The following is a 20,000-nucleotide window of genomic DNA, read 5'->3' as shown; positions in this document are numbered from 1 at the left end:
AGAAATAGAGGAAGAGGAGGAGGAGGAGGAAGAAAAAGAAATAGAGGAAGAGGAGGAGGAGGAGGAAGAAAAAGAAATAGAGGAAGAGGAGGAGGAAGAAAAAGAAATAGAGGAAGAGGAGGAGGAGGATGCAGAGGAAGAAGAGTGTGATGATGAACAGTGTCAGGAGGAAGAAGTAGAGGATGATGATGAGGAGGAGGTGGAGGATGAAGAGGATGAGGAGTTAGATGAAGAGGAAGAGGAAGAGGATGAGGGAAAAGAAGAAAAGAGTGAGGATGAAAATGAACAAGGAGGAAATGAAAAAGATTTAGCAGATCATCTCAAAGAAAACCAAAAGATTAAAGCAAAAAAGATTCCTGAGACAGAGAATACAGATCCAGAGGAAGGAAAACAAAGCACAAAAAATAAAGAAACTGTAGTGAGAGAACCAGAGCAAGATATGAGGGAGCAAGAAGGAATGGAAGTTGTCACAGGAATAGGATCCAGTCTAGCAAAGGACACAAAAACACAAAATGCAGTGGAAAGCAGTCCATCCCCAGAAGAAGGATTGAGCAAGAATGTCTCAGGAGAAGAAATTGATTCTGCAGATGACAGCCAGCATGACAAGAGTAGAGACGAAGAAAAAGAGGGAGGGTCATTTGATAGTTCTCCTGAGTTGCGTCAGAGAAGCGATGCTCGGTCAGCTGAAGCGGAGACAGAAGACTTTCCCACGGATAACCTTCTCAAAGAACTTCATTTTCTCAATGCAAGGTAACTTTTTATATTACTTCTTTTTGAAAAAATAGTTTTCAATATATATATAGATCTGAGTTGTTCTCAGGCAAACATGATTTGACTTTACAGATTTGCATAAATTATAATGAAGTAATAAATTATCCCTTTCACAGTTGTGAGAAGCCTTCACTTTGTAAGCCAAGCAATGCTCAAACATTGAAAATGCCTAAGAAACAAAAAAAACTAGAGTTTAGTCCTCCCCAAACGGAAGAAGAAAACAAGGAGGAAGACGACAAAGATGAGTCAGTTACCAGAAGGGTCTCAAAAAGGAAAAGAAAACGTAAATATAATAGAAGCGATATGTAATATTGAGATAAGATGATTTCCTTGTCACTTTTATGGCCAATATTATTTTGTAATTTACTATTGTGGTCAGACAAGAATTAGAGATTTTCTGGAAAGCCTCACCATCTAGTTGCGATATATATATTTTTTTAAACAACCTCTCTAATGTGATGGATTTCTAAATTCATCCCAATTCCAGCCATCAGTTACAACATCTCCCAGAAACGGAGGAAGAAGAGTCCCACTGCATCTAAGCCACAGGAACAGAAGCAGGAGCAGCAGGAGGAGGAACAGCAGAAGAACCAGGACAGAGACTGGTATGAAGGAATTGGTAGAGACTCTGATGATGACGACGGCTGTGGGTTGACCATCGTTGCGCATGAGGAGCTGCCCAAGAAGAGGAAAGCTTCACCACAGAAAAGGCCAAAGAAGAGGATGTAAGTGTCGGGGTGTAAACAGGTGCATTTTTTAGGCTCACAACCTACTTTGAGAATTTGCCTTTGGTTTAAAAGTTTTTTATTACTGCTTTAAAAAAAATGTTTTTGTTTTTTGTAAAGAAAAGGAAATTATCAAGGCATAGTTCATTGTGAAAATGATTGATAATTGGGTTAATGTATTTTGCATGCAGGCGAACAGATGATGAAGGGCATGTGCCACAGGAAGTAATTGAACTGATCCAGTCAGGCATTGATGAGGTCTTAGAAGAGAAAGCAGAAAGGACTCACCTCACTGCCAACCATGTCAAAAACATTATTAAAGTAAGTGAAACTATCTCTCTCTCTCTCTTTCTTTCTCTTTCTTTCTTTCTCTCTCTCTTTCTCTCTTTCTCTCTTTCTCTATTTCTCTATTTCTCTATTTCTCTATTTCTCTCTTCTCTCTTCTCTCTTCTCTCTTCTCTCTTCTCTCTTCTTCTCTTTCTCTCTTCTTCTCTTTCTCTCTTCTTCTCTTTCTCTCTTCTTCTCTTTCTCTCTGCTTCTCTTTCTCTCTTCTTCTCTTTCTCTCTTCTTCTCTTTCTCTCTCTGTCTTTCTCTCTCTGTCTTTCTCTCTCTCTCTCTCTCTCTCTCTCTCTCTCTCTCCCTCCCTCCCTCCCTCCCTCTCCTTATCCCTGTCCCTCTTCCCCTCCCTATCCTTCTTCTCTCCCTCTTTCTCTCTCCATTTGAAGCCCCCCAGATAAGTCTTATTCGTTATTTAGCTTTAGCCTTTACTAATAATCCTTATTCAAAGATTACTGAATGGCTCTCTTTCAGAATGTAATGACTGACGAGAATGTTTTAGCCATGGTTCGCAACACAGTGTTAGGGTTGCAGGAGGCAGACGCCTCAGCTGTTTATGAACCTACCCTGACCCGTGCCAAGACCAAGTAAGTGTTTGCATGAGTGTTGAGCCCATTTTTAAAACTTAGAACTTCAGGAAAACTTTATGTAGGGTAATATACATCCCTTTTAAAGTACTCTGAGACACATTTTAGGGTTTTGATTATTTAAAGGTCTGTTGAAAGATATCACTGAGGTAATTGTTACAGGTTAGATTTTAGATAACTGGTGAGAGGTACCGACTATTAGGAGATAGGAAAAGGTTTATGGTTTACATTAATCGGATAGAAAAAAAATAGTAGAAAAAGCGTCATGGTAACAAGATGTACAGTTATATGGAATAGCCTTTTATATATATATATATACACATTATTTTGTCCACCAGCTAAAAGATTAATAAAAAAAGATGTTGGAATAACTTTTTTATTCTATCGCAAGGCAATTACAGGATTCTCTCTATTTTTTTTTCTTCTTTAGTGTGCATTTTAATTTTTGACAGTATTACCAAATTTGGCAGATATTCCAGCTATATATATATATATATATATATATATATATATATATATATATATATATATATGTATATATGTATATATGTATATATGTATGTATGTATGTATGTATGTATGTATGTATGTATATATGTATATATGTATATATGTATATATGTATGTATATGTATGTATATGTATGTATATGTATGTATATGTATATGTATATGTATATGTATATGTATATGTATATGTATATGTATATATATATATATATATGTATATGTATATATATGTATATGTATATGTATATGTATATGTATATGTATATGTATATGTATATATATATATATATATATATATATATATATATATATATATATATATATATATATATATATTTGCATCACTCAAGATCCCCCTTTTTCCCCAAGAGAGTTGATGAAGCAGAAAGGAGCCATAAGTACTGTCAACATCTGGGCAGGGCTCTCCAACAGCACTGAGAGAGTCAAACCAGCTGTCTATCATGAGACCCGAGCACTGGCCACCACTGAGTTCCCTGAGGAAGATGAGGATGAGGAATATCGCCCTGATGCAGATGAGCAGGTAAATTTGTTTTTGCTGTTTGATTAGGTTTAGTTTTTGGTTTGTGCAGTACATCTTAGGAATTGTTTTCTTTACTTAGGATTCAAGTTTAAAGCATAGCTGGATGTATTATTGTCAGTTCATGAAATTTTACACTTTTATTAATTTATGTAAGGATTCCCTGTAACATACTTCTCTTTATATTTATGACCACAAACAATTATTTATGATAAAAAAAGAGAAAAAGAGTATCAGTAAAGGCAGCTTTGAATATCTAATTCATCTTTATATTCTAGCTTCATAGTGATGATGAGAGTTTTGTATCAACTGGATTTGGCAGTGATATGGGCTCTCCATATACTCCATCCACCCCTCAGTCACAGTACACTTCAGGATCTAGAAGCTGCATCAATACACCTGCATCCAGTTGGTCTGTAGTATTAACCTCTTGTGTTTTTGACTTGATGGTATGCCACATTGAATGGTTCTGCATCTTTGCAAATGTTTAGGAATATTAATGCTATCATTTTGAATTCACTTGTTATATATTACCTGCAGCTGCTACATCACATTGCTAAGCCTAGATGACATAAATATCTCCCTACAGCATGAGTACTCCAGTAGACCAGCATGTACAACCCTTCAAAGCACCCACATTACAACAGAAGGCAGTGCAGAGGGCCCTCACTTTTGATAGCGCTGTCAACAATAAGGTAAGGTGCCATGGGAATCTATGGCCTTTGGTGTACCTGTTTGCTGTGATGCTGAAATTTATTCTCTATGCTGTTGACTTATTAAGAATTGTAACATTGGATATTTTATGGAAGGTGTTATATATGAAGAGTAGGCTAGGTAATGATAAAAAATTATATGAATTAACTCTTACACTGGAGTCAAACCACTTTCAGTTTTGTTGTACCTTAAAAATGGTAAAGAACGAAGAGTCTTTTCATATTTCTTTACCAGATCTTAATAAAGAGTTAGCAACTTAAGAATAAACCATCTCACAGGAAGAACTCGTGAGTCAACGCACAAGGTCGAAGCTGCCACTGACAGAGACACCTCTTGAGTGCCTCGAGATGGCCTTCAAACCACCGGATGTGACAAAAGACATGTACGGGACTGTGGTTGATGACGAAGAATGGAAGCGGTTTCTCATTGACTTTATCCATCCACTAAGTATGGCAATTGTGTGTGTTTTGTTTTGTTTAGTTTAGTTTAGTTTGTTTTTAGGGTTGGAACAAATTCATTTTATATATATGTAAGTGTAAAGGTTTTTAAGTTTGTTTGTTTTTTGTTCCCTGCATATTTCATTTTCTGTATCATATTGATGCATTTTAAACTGACACTATGTGTGTTACATTTTTTTTCTCCTTCTTTTTTCCTTCCTCCTCATTCTCACTCCCTCCCTCATTTCTTTCCACAGACAACGTTGAGGGCACCGAGGATGAAGAGGCTGACCCAGAGTACAACATCCTGGAGGACAAAGAGGATGACCTGGACCTGAGAGAGGAGATGAGGGGTGACCGAGCTGTCCAGATCTCCAAGAAAGAAATCAATGAGCTTATGACTGAACTCCTCGATACCCTGGTGGACAATGGCAAGAATGCCCCAGTGCGGGCCCACCTCTCACAGCAGTTCCGGGTCAAGGAGAAGAAAAGCGAGCTCAACATCCCCAAGCTTGATGAAAATAAAGATAATGTGAGTTGACATGGTGCAAGATGGGCTTTAAGGTATTGCAGATGCTATAGGGGATGCAGTTATGAGTTTTATGAAGAGGAAAGGATGATGCCTTATCCATTTTCCCGGTATTCTTCTATGTTTTCTCATTTAATTTCCCTGTTGCCTCTCTTTTTTTATTCTTACTCTATTATTTTTTATTATTATTAGTATTAACCCATTCACGACGGGGGCATTCTAGCCTTGAATGTCACAATGCCGGGGCGTTCGAATTATTAGGCCTAAATCAATTAAATGGCTGGCACAATACTGTGCCGCCTGGCCACTGAGCTTTTGAATGAGCGGCACAGTACTGTACCACCCGTCCAGAGAGGGTTAATATTCTTGCTTATATTATGTCTTTTTCTTATTTCTCTCTTTTTCCCCTAATTTTACCCTTTAACCCATTCACGCCGGATAATGTGCTGACACATTTCGTGGTTTTTGGGTCAGACGCCAGCGACAAGATATTTGGTCAAGGCGGGGGGGCACGGGGTGAGTGAGCGGACAGCCCAGGCTCGCGGCTAGTGCGCCCGAGAATCAAAAACCTCAGAGCCAGAATAGCCCCGGCATGAATGGGTTAAGATTTATTTGAAGAATAACCTTAAAAAGTATCAAATGAACAAATAACCAAGACTGAGTAAGATTTAGAAACAGCAATAAATTAGATCTGTAGTCTCTAACTATAGATGCATTTAATTGATATCCGAAGATGAATCTATTAACCCATTGCGGACATGGGATAAATTTGCTTGCCCATTCTCCATGACAGGTTTCATTTTAGAGCAAGGCAGCTTCACACAACATACTTCGACTTTTCCCCACTCTATTTCAGTAATTTATTATAAAACTAAAGCCATTTTTGTGTTTTATTGTATGTGGCATATGACAGACTCTATCAATGCTGCAGTTGACTAAAATTGTAGTATGGGATCCATATTTTCTATATACTCAGTGTGATAGTAGCATTGCTGTTTTTAAGAGGACAAAAAGCAACTTTAATTTTCGTATTTTTGTACTGTCATAAATTAATAAGAAACAGATATCCGCAATAAAAGGCATCCCTACTGGCACAGGGGTACATTTTAGACATGGCATGGTTTGAGTCACCTTCCTCTTCCTTTTTTTGCACATCCTTCATCGGTAGTACTTTAGAGCAAAAGGTCAGTAACTTGCTATGTAACATCGCTCTATAAAGATAGTGCTTGCAAGAGACTGTGGATGGGGGCCATTCAAAGCTCTCTCTCCTGCTGGTGCAAAAAAAAAGTGGTGCCTTCTAGGTTTTGGATGTTAGGTTAGCTTAACCCATTCACGCCGGGGCAGTTCCGGCTTTGCGCGGTCGCAATACCGGGGTTCTCGAACGCATAGACCTAACGCCTCGAGATTCTCGGGCGCACAAGCCGCGATCCTCGGTTGCCCGCTCGCTCTACCCGAGCGCACGGCTTCCCCTCATAGCGCGTCCAGGGCGTCTGACGCGAAAACCACAATACGTGCTATCACGTCACCCGGCGTGAATGGGTTAACCCATTCTTGCCGGCTGACGGTCAGACGCCAGCGATGAGATATTTGATCAAGGCCGGTGCTCAGGGTGAGCGAGCAGACAGCCCAGGCTTGCTGCTAGTGCACCCGAGAATCCTGAGGTGTTAGGCTTATGCGTTCGAAAACCCCGGTATTCCGATCATTCAGAGCCGGAATAGCCCCGGCGTGAATGTGTTAATATTACGGTAATTATAGTTATTATGACTGCAATAGTCATCATCACTCACTCCTTACTCATAGCACAATAAAAAAGCACAGTGATCCAAAATCCCAAACATCATGTACATCATGACACCTGTTGTCAGGCCAAAGCTCTTGCATCAAATATGTCATGACACCCAATGCATTGGGTTAATATTCCTCTTTTTTCACTTGCAGATAGAAGTTCCAACTCCTGGTGCTATCTGGGTGGAAGTCCTCACTGCAAAGTTTACACCTAAACAATTGGAAACACTGCAGTGTCAAATGGCACAACACATACAGTTACTCCTCACCTCTTGGCTGCTTTGTAGTGGATGTTCTGCTATGGATAGCATTGCTGAGGATTATCTTAATATCTTGGTTTGTAATTGGATATACTTTTTTGTTTTTATTTTAGAATGTGTTTGCGTACTTGCCATGAAGTAATTTTTATTTGCAATAGATATCTTAATGTACATTTGCCTTTAGTATACTATCTTTTACTTTGTTATACCTTTCTTATACCAATTTCAGCCTAAAAACAGCAAGTTTTAAAAATCTTACACTCCTTCCCCCTCATCTATCAGTCATAAAATATCTCCAATTTTCAGAAAGAAGTAAAGAAATATGAGAAGATGAGCGAATACTCCAACACTTACTTTAGAACAGTGAATTTAGATGCTGCTCTAGAAACAGTTGAAAAGGCCAAAAAGAGGGCAGAGAAACAGAAACTACCAAATCAGGAAAGGTAAGACATAATGAGTTGGTATTATTTTGGGGGTGTTTTATCATTGTTTTTATTTTTTTATTTGTTTACAATTCAATCAAAGGGGAAGCTAATCTACATATTCTAAAATATTACTTAGATTATTAACAGAAATAATAAGATGTGTTTTTCTAGATAAAAAGAAAGATAGAAAGAATCTTCCTCCTCCATGAATTCCTCTCTTGATATATATAGGCGGGTGTTTCTCTGACTTCTTCCTTTATTGCTATTTACTCTTACAGGAAAAAAGTGACAGAGCTAAGCAAGTATGTCATTGACTGCATCTTGGAATCCAAAGCTTTCCCCTATCCAAAACTGCTGCCAACACGTATGCTCCACTTACCAGGTCCAACTACGAAGGCAAAGTTCGCACCATCTGAAGATGTGTAAGTTTGTGAATTGTAGTGTACTTTGTCTTATTCTCCTCTTCACTTTCATGCCTTGAATCATCTATCTTGAAGTTGTATTGAACTGATTTACTATTATTATTTTCTTTTTGTTATTTTGAATAATTTACTATTTGGCCAAAAAAAAAGACAATACTTTTTTAACAAATTTAGAAAATGCTCAAAAGAGGAATGCAGTAAAATATTACTTGCTTTTAAATGAAACCCAATCTTTTCCCAATAGACCTAAAATAAAGAACAGGTTAGATGTGTGGTTTATACTAAAATCACTCACAAGAAACCTTTTAATCTTTAACCCTTATAGTTTAGTTGCCATTGGGTTTGAGCGCTACCTGGACCCTAAGCACCGCACCATTGATGTTGGTCGGCGCTCAACGAAGATGATTGAGGCCATTGGATACACCACACAGAATATTGTAATAGCTAAAACTGCTGAGCAGGTGTTTAACAGGATCATGAATATCAGGAGGAAGACGCCTGAAGACCAGGCCCCAAATGTGATTTATGTAAGTTTTTACTGTTGTTACTGTGGGAGCTGGGAGATTTACATGATCATGGGTAAGAAGAAGGGAGTTATTTTGGTTATACACCATGATCATAATATAATCTTGCATGAGCTGCCAAACACTGTGGTAGGCTTGTCACCCTGAATGAGATGTTGTAGTGTCCACTGATGAACTTTGTTACTTTCTGCCAAGTTTCTTCCAGCTGCATCCACCATACTATCTCCATACCCCATTCCCTTTGTAGCTCCTCCTCTTTTGGTACTGCATGGTGTCTCCTGCGGTGAAATCCCCTCTGCAAGTTTCCGACTCTCTTTTCCTCCTCCTTGAAATCGCATTTTATAACAAAATGCGATTAATGTATTATTATTTTCTGTTTTTTGTTCTTCTTTTTATATACAAAAGGGTTACTGATAACTTTATTCAGATTTGACACTCCACATTGCATTATGTAATTGACATATGACAAGGAAATATAATTTTTTGGGCATGTATCAAGATCTTTAGAATGCAAGACCAAAATTTGCATTTAGGAAATGGGAAAATCAAGCTTTAATTGTGATATGGGAATATTTGGTCCATGAAGATTGTGTTTAGATCATGCACATTTAGAAGAAGGAATTGATTGAAATGTGTATTTTCTTTTTATTGTGAAATCACAGTTGATACTTTGGATAATTTTTAGAAGACTTGGGTCACCTGTTTGGCAATTAATAGATTTTAATCATGACTACCTAAAAAAAAATATATTCCAAATTTCTATATTCCCTTCTTTTCCAAGTTTTGTGTATTTTAGATCAAGAATTTAAAAAATTCTACCAAAGGAGAATTTGTCTGCCTGAATCTATTCAGTGTCTTTGTAAGTGTTAAACAAGGTTTATGTATAAAATTAAGGTACACCCAAATATGGGGAGGCCACAGCAGTCACTTGAAACAATGCCAAAATATAGTGCAAAACAGGCTCAAGTGTTTAAGGGATATCACTTCCAATGAAGGTTTTGCCTATACCTTGTGCAGAATGCAGGAAGGTGCAGGTATCCCCCAAAGACTATGGCTTTGGGGGATACCTTGGGAAGATTGTTTATTTGGATCTCTGTTTGCTTTTAACCTATTTAACATGTGTTGGTATCATTAGTATGGCAGTAAAAAAAATTCTTCATTCTAACATTTATTTTTTTTATTGATTATTATGTATTTGTATGTACTAACAATATTTGTTATTTTTTTATTTAGTTATTCTTTTTTACTTATTTTATAAGGAATCCAAAGCTAATATTATTATTAGCATTTTATTCACACTTTTTTTTCTAATTTTCTCATAAAATGTTTAAATAAAAGGTACTTTAGGAAGTTTTTTCTTTCTTTCTTTCTTTTTCTTTCTTTTTTTTCTTTTTAATCTGGATACCCAACAAAATATTTATACACACTCAGAATAAGAAGATCTGGAAAATATGTAAGATGTAATAGATGTAGAAAATATGTAGGACCCACCCCTCTCCCTCCCCACACATATTTTCACCTGTAAATCTTTAAGGAATTTTAAGATGCTCATACAGACCTAACCAGTATCCTAGTTAAATGCATTTAATTATCATTGTGGTTTTAGCTGTAAGCAGAGCAAATAGTTTTAAATTCTGATACATCTAGAAGCGAGAATAATTCCATATTCCCCTTAAAACCTTTCCTTTTTGGACTACCTCATCTCTGTTTTTCCTCAAATTAGAAAAATAACCTCATCCAATATTTACCAGAAAAGCAACATTAGCTAATATTTACCAGAAAAGCAACATCAGCCAATATTTACAAAGTCCCTTTTGCAGGAGTACCTGGGCACAGGTGTTCTGAATATCTCAGAGGCTGAGCCTGACCCCTTGCTACCTTGTGTGCCCTGCCCTGTCCAGGAATATCCAGAGGACTCTGTGGAGGGCATATGGCACAAGCTGATAAAGGACAGAAAGAGGCAGATCCTGGACTTCAGATACCAGGAGAGCCTCAGGGATAAGGCTGCCAGGGCTAAGGCAGAGGCCAAGATGCGCCCAACACCCAATCCAGTAAGTTGAATCTTTTGGCTTTTGGCTTTATGTTCTTTTTCTTTTGATATCTTGAGAATTTGAGACTGAGAATTATCTTGATAGGTATTGAAAGTGAGTTTCTATTGCCATATACTGATTATCATTGTTATTTTCTGCATGTTTTTGTATATTTTTTCTTTCTTTCTTTTTTTCTTTTTGTAAATTGATTTCATTTTAATATGAAGATTTAATGAAACTGAATATCAGAATTACTTATTGCTTTCATTAAGAACCATGGAAATTGAAATACACCCTGGGGAGAGTAGATACCATAAAACACATGCGCAACCTTTTTTTATTACAGATTCAGAACATTCTGATTATCCAGGCACCTAATGGGAGTACGCAGCTCATCATACCCAACAACATCGGCCCTATAATGACACAGCCTAACATAGTCTTGCCACCAAATAACATTGCACCAACTATCATTCAGCCAGCCATCACTCCCACCACAGCTTTTCTACCTGTCAACAACCAGCCACTTGTTCTTAATATGATGGATGAGGCAGCACCCTCAACGACCATTCAAACTTCTGGGGCCCAAAGTGTGTCGTGTGTCTCATCTATAGGAACGACCTCAGCACTGGCAGTCGTGCCTCTGTCAAATGAGTCTGTGGGAGCAGCAGTTACTACTACTGCAGAGGCTGGAGTAGCTAATCAGTGGAATTCAACTGCTGCTACTCCTTTGATGGCAGTTGAGACGGCAGAGGGTGCTGGTGCAGCAATCATGGCACCTCACACAGAACAAGATAATGATATTCATTGTGAGGATAATGATCCTTTGCAAGATCAGAATACCGAATGTCCAAATGGAGTTAGGCCTCCTCTTGAAAGAAACGAAGGGGGGGAGAAGGAGCAGGAGAATGATGGCATAGCAGAAGGTAGTGATGATGAATCACTGCCAGACTTGATTGGTGAAGACAACATGCAGGCAGACCTTGAAACATTGTCAGACACCTCTAAGTCTTCAAATGTTGAAAATCGGTTTTGTCCAGATAGACAAGACAGCAAAATTATCACCTCAACATTGAAAACCACTTTAGCCACTCCTCTGAAGGTGACTCCTACTAACACAAATGATATAGCTACCCCTCTTCTCCACATGCCCTCTCTGCTAGCCACTCCTCAGAAGATAGATGAAAAGGGACCAACAGCTGTGTGCGTGTCTTTCTCCCCTCTTAAGACCCCGGTTATATCCATCCCCACACCTGACAAGTCCCTTTCAACTCCAGAGAAAGCGCTTGCAGAAATAATGACACCAGCTTTTATACTTGATGGACAGATGCAATCAAAGTCACATGTCAAATCATTGGACTCGTCACTGTCCGATAGTAATAGTGTAATAAGTAGTGTTGAAAATATATCAGTTGCAATTAGTACACAATTTGAATGTTCAGATGTTAGCCCTACTAAAAATATTGTAAATACTTGCAGTGAGAACCTAGAAATACAAAAGTTAGAAAATCAAAACAAAAGTAATGTGTCTGGATCTCAGACTAATCAAAGCCCACAAAATAAAAATGAAAAAGAACCCAAGTCTGCAAACAGTACTCCAACAAAGGCAAACAGCATAACTTTAGTCACTTCAGTCTATCAGAGCCCAATTCTGTCATCTGAAGTACAGGAAGCAGCAGGTCCCATTACGGTAATGAACCACACTCCCAAAAAGTCAAAACCTCCATTGAGAAGGATATCCCCAGCCAAGATTCTTCGATCCCCCATGAAAACATCTCCCATGAAACAAGTCTCTCCCATTCTGAGAAAGTACCACAGGTATTCCCCCAAGAAGCGCAGGAGTTTGCCCAGCAGCAAAAAACTTTCACCAATTCTTCCTAAGATTGTGAGTAGTAAAAGGATGGGTTATGAAAATATTCACTCAATAGGATTAGTAAGATTCATTAAGTTCAATTTATTAATTAATACAAAGATTGGAATTACATTCGAATCATAAGATGCATTTCTTAACAATTTGTTATCTGTAAAGGGCCCTCACTCTATCTGATTTATTATTTTTGGCCTTTCAGCTTCCACCAAGAAAAAGAACGTTAAAACCAAAGCCTGTCAAAACACCACCCCTTGTACAGGACTCTGTTAATACAAGAGCAAAGAATAAGAAGAGCTCAGGGTAAGGAATTATTGTGATTAGAAGTAATGTGAAATATTTTGTATACAACCAAAGACCGAACAGAAACCAAACTTTTTAAAAACTTTTAAACCTCTCAGAATGGTCTCCTTCAAAATAGTCCTCTCCACCTTTGATACACTACTCTCATCACTCTTCCCAGTTGTAGAATGGTTCCTGGAACATGTTTTGTGCTTTTCATGCCTTCTCCATCCTTCCCTATCTTCCCCTATCATATCCATTTTTTCCATCTTCCTCCTCCTCTTACTATTTCCTCTTAAACCCCTCCCCTTATCCTTCTTCCTCTTCCTTCTCCTCTTTCTCTAACTCTCATGTCATCTTTCTTCCCCATGTCGAATCTAACTCTTCAAATACACATCTTACACACAGGTCTCAGAGCTACCTGCATAATGAGCAGAGACAGTCTGATGGAGACCTGGTCCAGATGGAAGATGAAATGGTGCTGGAAGCAGATACAGGAAGTGAGGCTGCAGGGGAGGCAGCCAGTGACAGTGCCAGTGACACAGGACAGTCCAAAGCAGATGAAGTCCAGCAGTCAGAGGAAGAATTTGAGGAGGACTTCTTGGAAGAGGAAGAAGAGGAGGAGGAAGAGGCAGCACAGGTATGGGCTGGATCAATAAAAGTTGAGATTTTTGTCTGAAGGGATTCAGGGATTCAACTAGGATGTGTTATCAAATTTATAATTGATCATTTTGACCTTTCAATTCACAACAGGAACGAGAAGAACACCTTGCAGCCCTTCTGAAGGCCTCTTCGACCATTGCATGGCGGAGGGGTGGATGTGATGCCTCTGAGAGGAAACTCAATGGGGGTGATGTCCCAGGGGAAAGAAGACTCAATAAGCAACAGCGTAGATTGCAAGCTCGCATCACTGCCCTTTCAAGTGTGCCCGATACTGTTACACAGGACAAATGTAAGTATGATATTTATCTATCACTTGTTTGCTCTTGATAAAGATAGTAAATATGTGAGTGTCTGTATGCCACATATAGATATATCTCTCATACACTATTGAGTAAGAAACTTCTCTGTTTAAAATTCTTGTCTTCTATTTACATCATGTTCATATTTTCATTGAGAAATAATAACTCACAAAGATAGGTGATTGATGTAGGCGTAGCAAGTATGCATATGATATAAGACTATCAAAACAATAGTAATATCCTTGGTCATGTGATTTGAAACTAAGCTTTTTCACTTCCCAATAGTTATGGCACAGAGCTACCTTATGAGAGTGCGGGAGGCACTGACTGGGAAGGACCCGTCTTTGTTCAGGGAGTTCCTCTTCATCCTCAATGAGTTTACCGAGAATCAGACCAGTACTCCTCTTGAGCTGTATGGCCAGCTGTGTGAGGTAATGTCAATAGTTTTCTAAGGATTCTTTAAATATGTAAGAAGTAGAAAACATGATTGTAGATGGACAGTTTGATATAGTAAGGAGTTGACTTATGCTATGTTAACTGGAGGCTATTAACCCTCTCTGGACGGGTGGTACAGTACTGTACCGCTCATTCAAAAGCCCAGTGGCCGGGCGGCACAGTATTGTGCCAGCCATTTAATTGATTTAGGCCTAAGCGTTCGAAAGCCCCGGCATTGTGACATTCAAGGCTAGAATGCCCCCGTCGTGAGTGGGTTAATGTTAATGTTGATATATATATTATATATATATATATATATATATATATATATATATATATATATATATATATATATATATATATATATATATATATATAATATATATATATATATAACTTGTGACATAGGCAAAGTTTGCTGCTATAATTGATATAAGCTATGTGAGAAATGGAAAGAATGCCAAAAAAGATGTGTCTTGGAGAGAAACCAATAGAGGCAGAGAACATAAGTTCATATGCATTTTTGTATTGTGTGTGTGTTTATGTATACATATACAGCACAGTACAACAAGCTATACCCTTTAATTATAAAAACAACAACTTTAAATCAAAATTGAAACCTGAGTCAGTTATCTGATATTCAGATGTCATTTCCTTTCCAGCTTTTGAAGGATTTCCCACATCTCACAGAGGAGTTTGTGTCTTTCCTTCTACCCCAGCAAGCCATGGCAATAGGCAAATATGCTCAGTATTGTGCCATTCATCGCATGAGGGACTTCCTAGAGAAGTTGGAGGTTTGTGTACAATTTAGATATGATAAGAAATTGTGAAAGGAATTGCTTAATGTTGGTTACTAGTTTTTGCATTCATTAGTGTTTCTCACTCATACTGCTTGGATAAAGACATTCTCTCTCTCTCTCTCTCTCTCTCTCTCTCTCTCTCTCTCTCTCTCTCTCTCTCTCTCTCTCTCTCTCTCTCTCTCTCTCTCTCTCTCTCTCTCTCTCTCTCTCTCTCTCTCTCTCTCTCTCTCTCTATTCCTTCTAAGTATATCTCCTCTTTAAAAAGAACTTCAAAGAGCTATAGAAACAAAATATAAGAAGTTGGAGGTTTGTGTACAATTTAGATATGATAAGAAATTATGAAATGAATTGCTTAATGTTGGTTACTAGTTTTTGCATTCATTAGTGTTTCTCACTCATACTGCTTGGATAAAGACATTCTCTCTCTCTCTCTCTCTCTCTCTCTCTCTCTCTCTCTCTCTCTCTCTCTCTCTCTCTCTCTCTCTCTCTCTCTCTCTCTTCCCCCTCTCTTTCTCTCTCTCTCTCTCCCTTCCTCTCTCTCTCTCTCTCTCTCTCTCTCTCTCTCTCTCTCTCTATTCCTTCTAAGTATATCTCCTCTTTAAAAAGAACTTCAAAGAGCTATAGAAACAAAATATAAGTAGTTGGAGGTTTGTGTACAATTTAGATATGATAAGAAATTGTGAAAGGAATTGCTTAATGTTGGTTACTAGTTTTTGCATTCATTAGTGTTTCTCACTCATACTGCTTGGTTAAAGACATTTTTTCTCTCTCTCTCTCTCTCAGAGTCTCTCTCTCTCTCTCTCTCTCTCTCTCTCTCTCTCTCTCTCTCTCTCTCTCTCTCCTCTCTCTCTCTCTCTCTCTCTCTCTCTCTCTCTCTCTCTCTCTCTCTCTCTCTCTCTCTCTCTCTCTCTTCTCTCTCTCTCTCTCTCTCTCTCTCTCTCTCTCTCTCTCTCTCTCTCTCTCTCTCTCTCTCTCTCTCTCTCTCTCTCTCTCTCTCTCTCTCTCTCTCTCTCTCTCTCTCTCTCTTTCTCTCTTCCTCTCTCTCTCTCTCTCTCTCTCTCTCTCTCTCTCTCTCTCTCTCTCTCTCTCTCTCTCTCTCTCTCTCTCTCTCTCTCTCTCTCTCTCTCTCTCTCTCTCTCTCTCTCTCTCTCTCTCTTTTTTTCTCTCTCTTATTCCTTCTAAGTATATCTCCTCTTTAAAAAGAACTTCAAAGAGCTATAGAAACAAAATATAAGTAATCACATTCAACAAATCATTCACAGACTGTTCACTGTGGTTTCTTTTTCCTTTTTCTCCTGTCTTAACAGCTACAGTTCCGCAAACAGCCACAATACATCCAGAAGATCATCAGAATGCTTCAGTCACTGCAGAATCGACCAGACTTTGAGATTGAGGATGTGAAAGCTGCCATGGCTCCTTTGTTGAGATACCCACATCTTGTGGAGTGTTTTATGCAGTGCTTCCCCTCACAAGCTCCAGCTCCGAGGTGAGCTTGTAATGGATGGAGCTAAATTGAGTTATTTGTTGTATAATAATAAATATCAGTAACAAATATTTTTGTCACAAATTCTCATATATTAACCCTCTCTGGACGGGTGGTATAGCATGTGTACCGCGCATTCAAAAGCCCAGTGGCCGGGCGGCACAGTATTGTGCCAGCCATTCAATTGATTTAGGCCTAATAATTCGAACGCCCCGGCATTTGGACATTCAAGGCTAGAATTCCCCCCGTCGGGGATGGGTTAATTTTATGTTTACAATTAGTACCAAATTAGATATTTATTGTTTTCTTATTAAAAATAAAAGTTCTGCAGTAGAATTTTAAAAATATCACCATTAGAACGTCATGGTTGTCATCTTCTGCAATAAGTTTTATATATCATTGAAGGATCATTTTACATCTGAAGGATCATTATAAGTGGCTTTCATTTTACATCTGAAGGACATTCAGCTCTACCACCAGATTGCATAATGATAAAGTTTTGAAAGGAAAATATAATTTAGTTGATGTTCTCTTCTCCTCCCACACACCCAGCCTACCCAGTGACTTTGAAGATGTGTCTCTGGATCAGCCAGGCACACCGGACAGTGCAGAGAACCTGGTACTGCCCGATGATGAGCTCAACACCTCTCCTGACCACTGTGTTTGTCCATGCCACACCTCTGATGCTCGCATGGCAGCAGCTGCAACAGCACGTAATGACCACTGCCAGTCCTGTGCCATAAGGGTATGTAAAAGAAGAGATATACTTAGAGTATGTGTGTGTGCCCATTTATTTGCTCTCTTGTATGTGTGTGTGAGCCAAAGGTTGTGGTATCCTAGGGTCTCATAGACTAAGAACAAAATCTAGTATGTTATGTGTGAGGGTCTAAAAACTTTATGTTAACAACTTACAAAGTCCAGTACTTTTGGTTTGTAAAGACATTTGAATTTTGTGTGTACTGCAGAGCATACCAAGAGCATGCACTTGTTGGCAAACAGTACTGCACAGCATGCAGTTACAGCTGCCTCATTATGCTATGTACATTTATCCTGTTGGTAGCCCACTATTATTGCATTATATCTTTTTTCATTATGTTGTTATTCGTATTACTGCCCTTTATTTCTGTATGAAAAAGAAGACATCTTGGTCCATATCCTTATTTGCATATATATGCCCCATGTCAGAGCTAGTAGTGAATGGAGTGGGGGAATCCTTTCTTCCTGCTAGTTGTGGAAAACATATCATACTGCAAATGAAGATAGCATTATACAATTTCCTTTTTTGCCAAGTTAACATTTATATGCTAAAATACTGATACTTTAGATAATTTGCCATTCCAGACAAAAGCTTACTCCATTTAGTTCATTATATTGGTGAACTTTTTACATTTTTTATTGAGATATCACATTCACACCCATTCACATACTACTTTCAGTTTTCTGAGGGAAGAGTGTACCTGCAGTATGGGAAGACGCTGCGCCCAGCCAGGGTCACTTACTGCAATGGAGACAACAAGGAGGAAAAATCTGGCAAAGCAAAGGAGAGTGGCAGATCCCAGGGCGGTGGCGGAGGTCCCCAAAATGACGTGGAAACGGGCAGCAGGGTAAAGAGTGGTGCGGCGAGGAAGTCAAAAGATACTACCAGTGGTGAAAGTGGCTCAATAGTGAGGAACAGAGAGGGGTTCTGTCAAGGGGAAAACAAAGATAAATCAGGAAGTAGTCATGGTGATAAAAGAGAAAATGTTGATAAGAGGAGAAATGATGAATTGGCAGAGCTCATTGGTGATGATGTATCAAGTAGGAGACAGGAAAATGCCTACAGTAGGAGAGACAATTCTGATGGCAGGAGTATCCAACCAAAGAGGAGTTCTAGTGCTAAGGAAAGGAACGAGAAGATTGATGGGGCGAGTATTTCTAGTGGTGTTGGCCTTGAAAAGTCTTCTGTTCAGGGAAAGAGCAGTGCTGGTCGCAGTTCCCAGAAGACAAGTACTAAGAAACCTTCCTTCCTAGTGTGTTCTCCTCCAAAAGAGGTCCATAATGAGAATGCTGTCTTGCCCTCTTGCCCAAGAACAAAGAACTTACAGAACTTTAGCTCTGTTGGAGAACTCTTAGCTCCACATGTGGTAGATGAAAGACAGAGACATAGTATGAGTGCCTCAGTTGAGGAAGAACAAATGGAGTTCAGTACTAGATCTCAGAATGTTACACAGGACACATTCTTGTCCAAGAGTTTATTAGCCAAAGAGAGTCAGAATTCAAGTCATTTGTCAAAAGCTTCCATGCTGTGCAGTCCACGAAGGTCCACGTGCTCGGGCGAACTTAAGTCTTACTCAGAAAACACGTCTTCCTCTTCCTTGTCCTTATCATCTTCAGGTTGCACTGTGGGGATGGAGATTACACCCTCCAGTGTTATAGCCAAGGACCTGGAATTGTCCTCTTCAGTCTCACTCCCTGCAACAACTGTAGGAAGTATGACAGTAGTATCATCTAATGCAGACATCATCCCCCAACAAGCGCATTGGAGCAAAGAAGAAGATATGAGAATTCTATCCCTGGTGCAGCTGAAAGGAGCTAGTAACTCAACCTTTCAAGAAGTTGCAAGGCAGTTACCAGGGAAAACTTTTTCTGAGGTACGTAAGAAACATTGTAGTAAGTAGTTAAAATTACAAGAAGACACTTAGCAAGTGCACACAGATATTGAAATTAAATGAGCAGAATCAACATTCCAGTTGAATATATTTTCTTGTATCTGTTTATCTATCCCTCTTTCCTGTCTCCCTCCCAGGTGCAAGAGCGCTTCAGTGCCTTGATGAAGCTGATGATGGAAGAGGCTGGCATGGATGATTCCATATCTATCAGCAGTGAAGACAGCTATGCGTGATAGATGTTACACTTAGGTTATATTTGGCAAATTTATTTTTTTAGAAAAACTTACTGTTTGTAGAACCATTGACTCATTTTGTTCTGTTCTTTGTGTTGTAGAAATATTGTTATGTTGTTTATTTCGCTTTTCTTTTTTTTAAATATTAATATTGGTATGATCAAGGTTTTTGGTTATTAAAGTTGTTGTTCTTAATAGTTAACCATTTTTAACATCATTATCATTTTCATTATTCACTCACTATCATTGCTGTTATATTTTTTTATTTTTTTATTATTATTATTTTTTTTTTTAGCTTTTTCTTTCACTATCTGGTATCAAGAATATTAACCCATTCACGACGGGGGCATTCCAGCCTTGTATGTCACAATGCCGGGGCTCTCGAAAGCATAGGCCTAAATCAGTTAAATAAACGACGCCATATGGCGTCCCTAGCGAACGGGCCTAGAATGCGCGGTACCGTAGTGTACCACCCGTCATGAGAAGGTTAAAACTTCTACTGATATTAGATATCAATGCACAATAGCTAATTTCTATTTTGTCTTTAATAAATTTGCAAGTTTTGTTGTACATATTGTGTTTAGAAAATATTTTTTTCTTTACATTTTATGCGTACCTCTTAGGCAATAGGTCAGACAATAAGGAAATATAAAGTGATTTGTGTATTTTAAATTAAAAGTCTGAACCAAAAAAACATT

General features: G+C 38.5%; 1 protein-coding gene across 3 annotated transcripts in view; it reads left to right on the top strand.

The window, feature by feature from the left end:
- Nucleotides 1-20,000, top strand: part of LOC122262485 (uncharacterized) — a 26,476-nt gene that overhangs the window by 6,293 nt on the left and 183 nt on the right. For all 3 annotated transcript variants that reach the window (XM_043030482.2, XM_043030483.2, XM_043030484.2), the window contains 25 exons: nucleotides 1-750; nucleotides 888-1,054; nucleotides 1,259-1,496; nucleotides 1,688-1,817; nucleotides 2,307-2,419; nucleotides 3,298-3,469; nucleotides 3,745-3,878; nucleotides 4,056-4,161; nucleotides 4,459-4,627; nucleotides 4,875-5,149; nucleotides 7,085-7,267; nucleotides 7,498-7,634; nucleotides 7,895-8,038; nucleotides 8,364-8,565; nucleotides 10,383-10,613; nucleotides 10,939-12,477; nucleotides 12,662-12,762; nucleotides 13,150-13,381; nucleotides 13,495-13,693; nucleotides 13,989-14,134; nucleotides 14,801-14,932; nucleotides 16,246-16,424; nucleotides 16,974-17,166; nucleotides 17,858-19,051; nucleotides 19,207-20,000. The exon at nucleotides 1-750 is cut by the window's left edge and continues 662 nt beyond it; the exon at nucleotides 19,207-20,000 is cut by the window's right edge and continues 183 nt beyond it. In XM_043030482.2, the coding sequence (XP_042886416.2) occupies nucleotides 1-750; nucleotides 888-1,054; nucleotides 1,259-1,496; nucleotides 1,688-1,817; nucleotides 2,307-2,419; nucleotides 3,298-3,469; nucleotides 3,745-3,878; nucleotides 4,056-4,161; nucleotides 4,459-4,627; nucleotides 4,875-5,149; nucleotides 7,085-7,267; nucleotides 7,498-7,634; nucleotides 7,895-8,038; nucleotides 8,364-8,565; nucleotides 10,383-10,613; nucleotides 10,939-12,477; nucleotides 12,662-12,762; nucleotides 13,150-13,381; nucleotides 13,495-13,693; nucleotides 13,989-14,134; nucleotides 14,801-14,932; nucleotides 16,246-16,424; nucleotides 16,974-17,166; nucleotides 17,858-19,051; nucleotides 19,207-19,302 (7,162 nt within the window). In that variant the 3' untranslated portion in view covers nucleotides 19,303-20,000. The remainder of the gene's footprint in view (nucleotides 751-887; nucleotides 1,055-1,258; nucleotides 1,497-1,687; nucleotides 1,818-2,306; nucleotides 2,420-3,297; nucleotides 3,470-3,744; nucleotides 3,879-4,055; nucleotides 4,162-4,458; nucleotides 4,628-4,874; nucleotides 5,150-7,084; nucleotides 7,268-7,497; nucleotides 7,635-7,894; nucleotides 8,039-8,363; nucleotides 8,566-10,382; nucleotides 10,614-10,938; nucleotides 12,478-12,661; nucleotides 12,763-13,149; nucleotides 13,382-13,494; nucleotides 13,694-13,988; nucleotides 14,135-14,800; nucleotides 14,933-16,245; nucleotides 16,425-16,973; nucleotides 17,167-17,857; nucleotides 19,052-19,206) is intronic.

This window comes from Penaeus japonicus, unplaced genomic scaffold (genome assembly GCF_977035675.1).
Source record: "Penaeus japonicus unplaced genomic scaffold, GWHDUDI00000001_assembly GWHDUDI00000016, whole genome shotgun sequence".
Lineage (NCBI taxonomy): Eukaryota > Metazoa > Arthropoda > Malacostraca > Decapoda > Penaeidae > Penaeus > Penaeus japonicus.
Note: the sequence above shows the minus strand (reverse complement) of the source record. Positions and strands in the feature narration are given on the sequence as shown.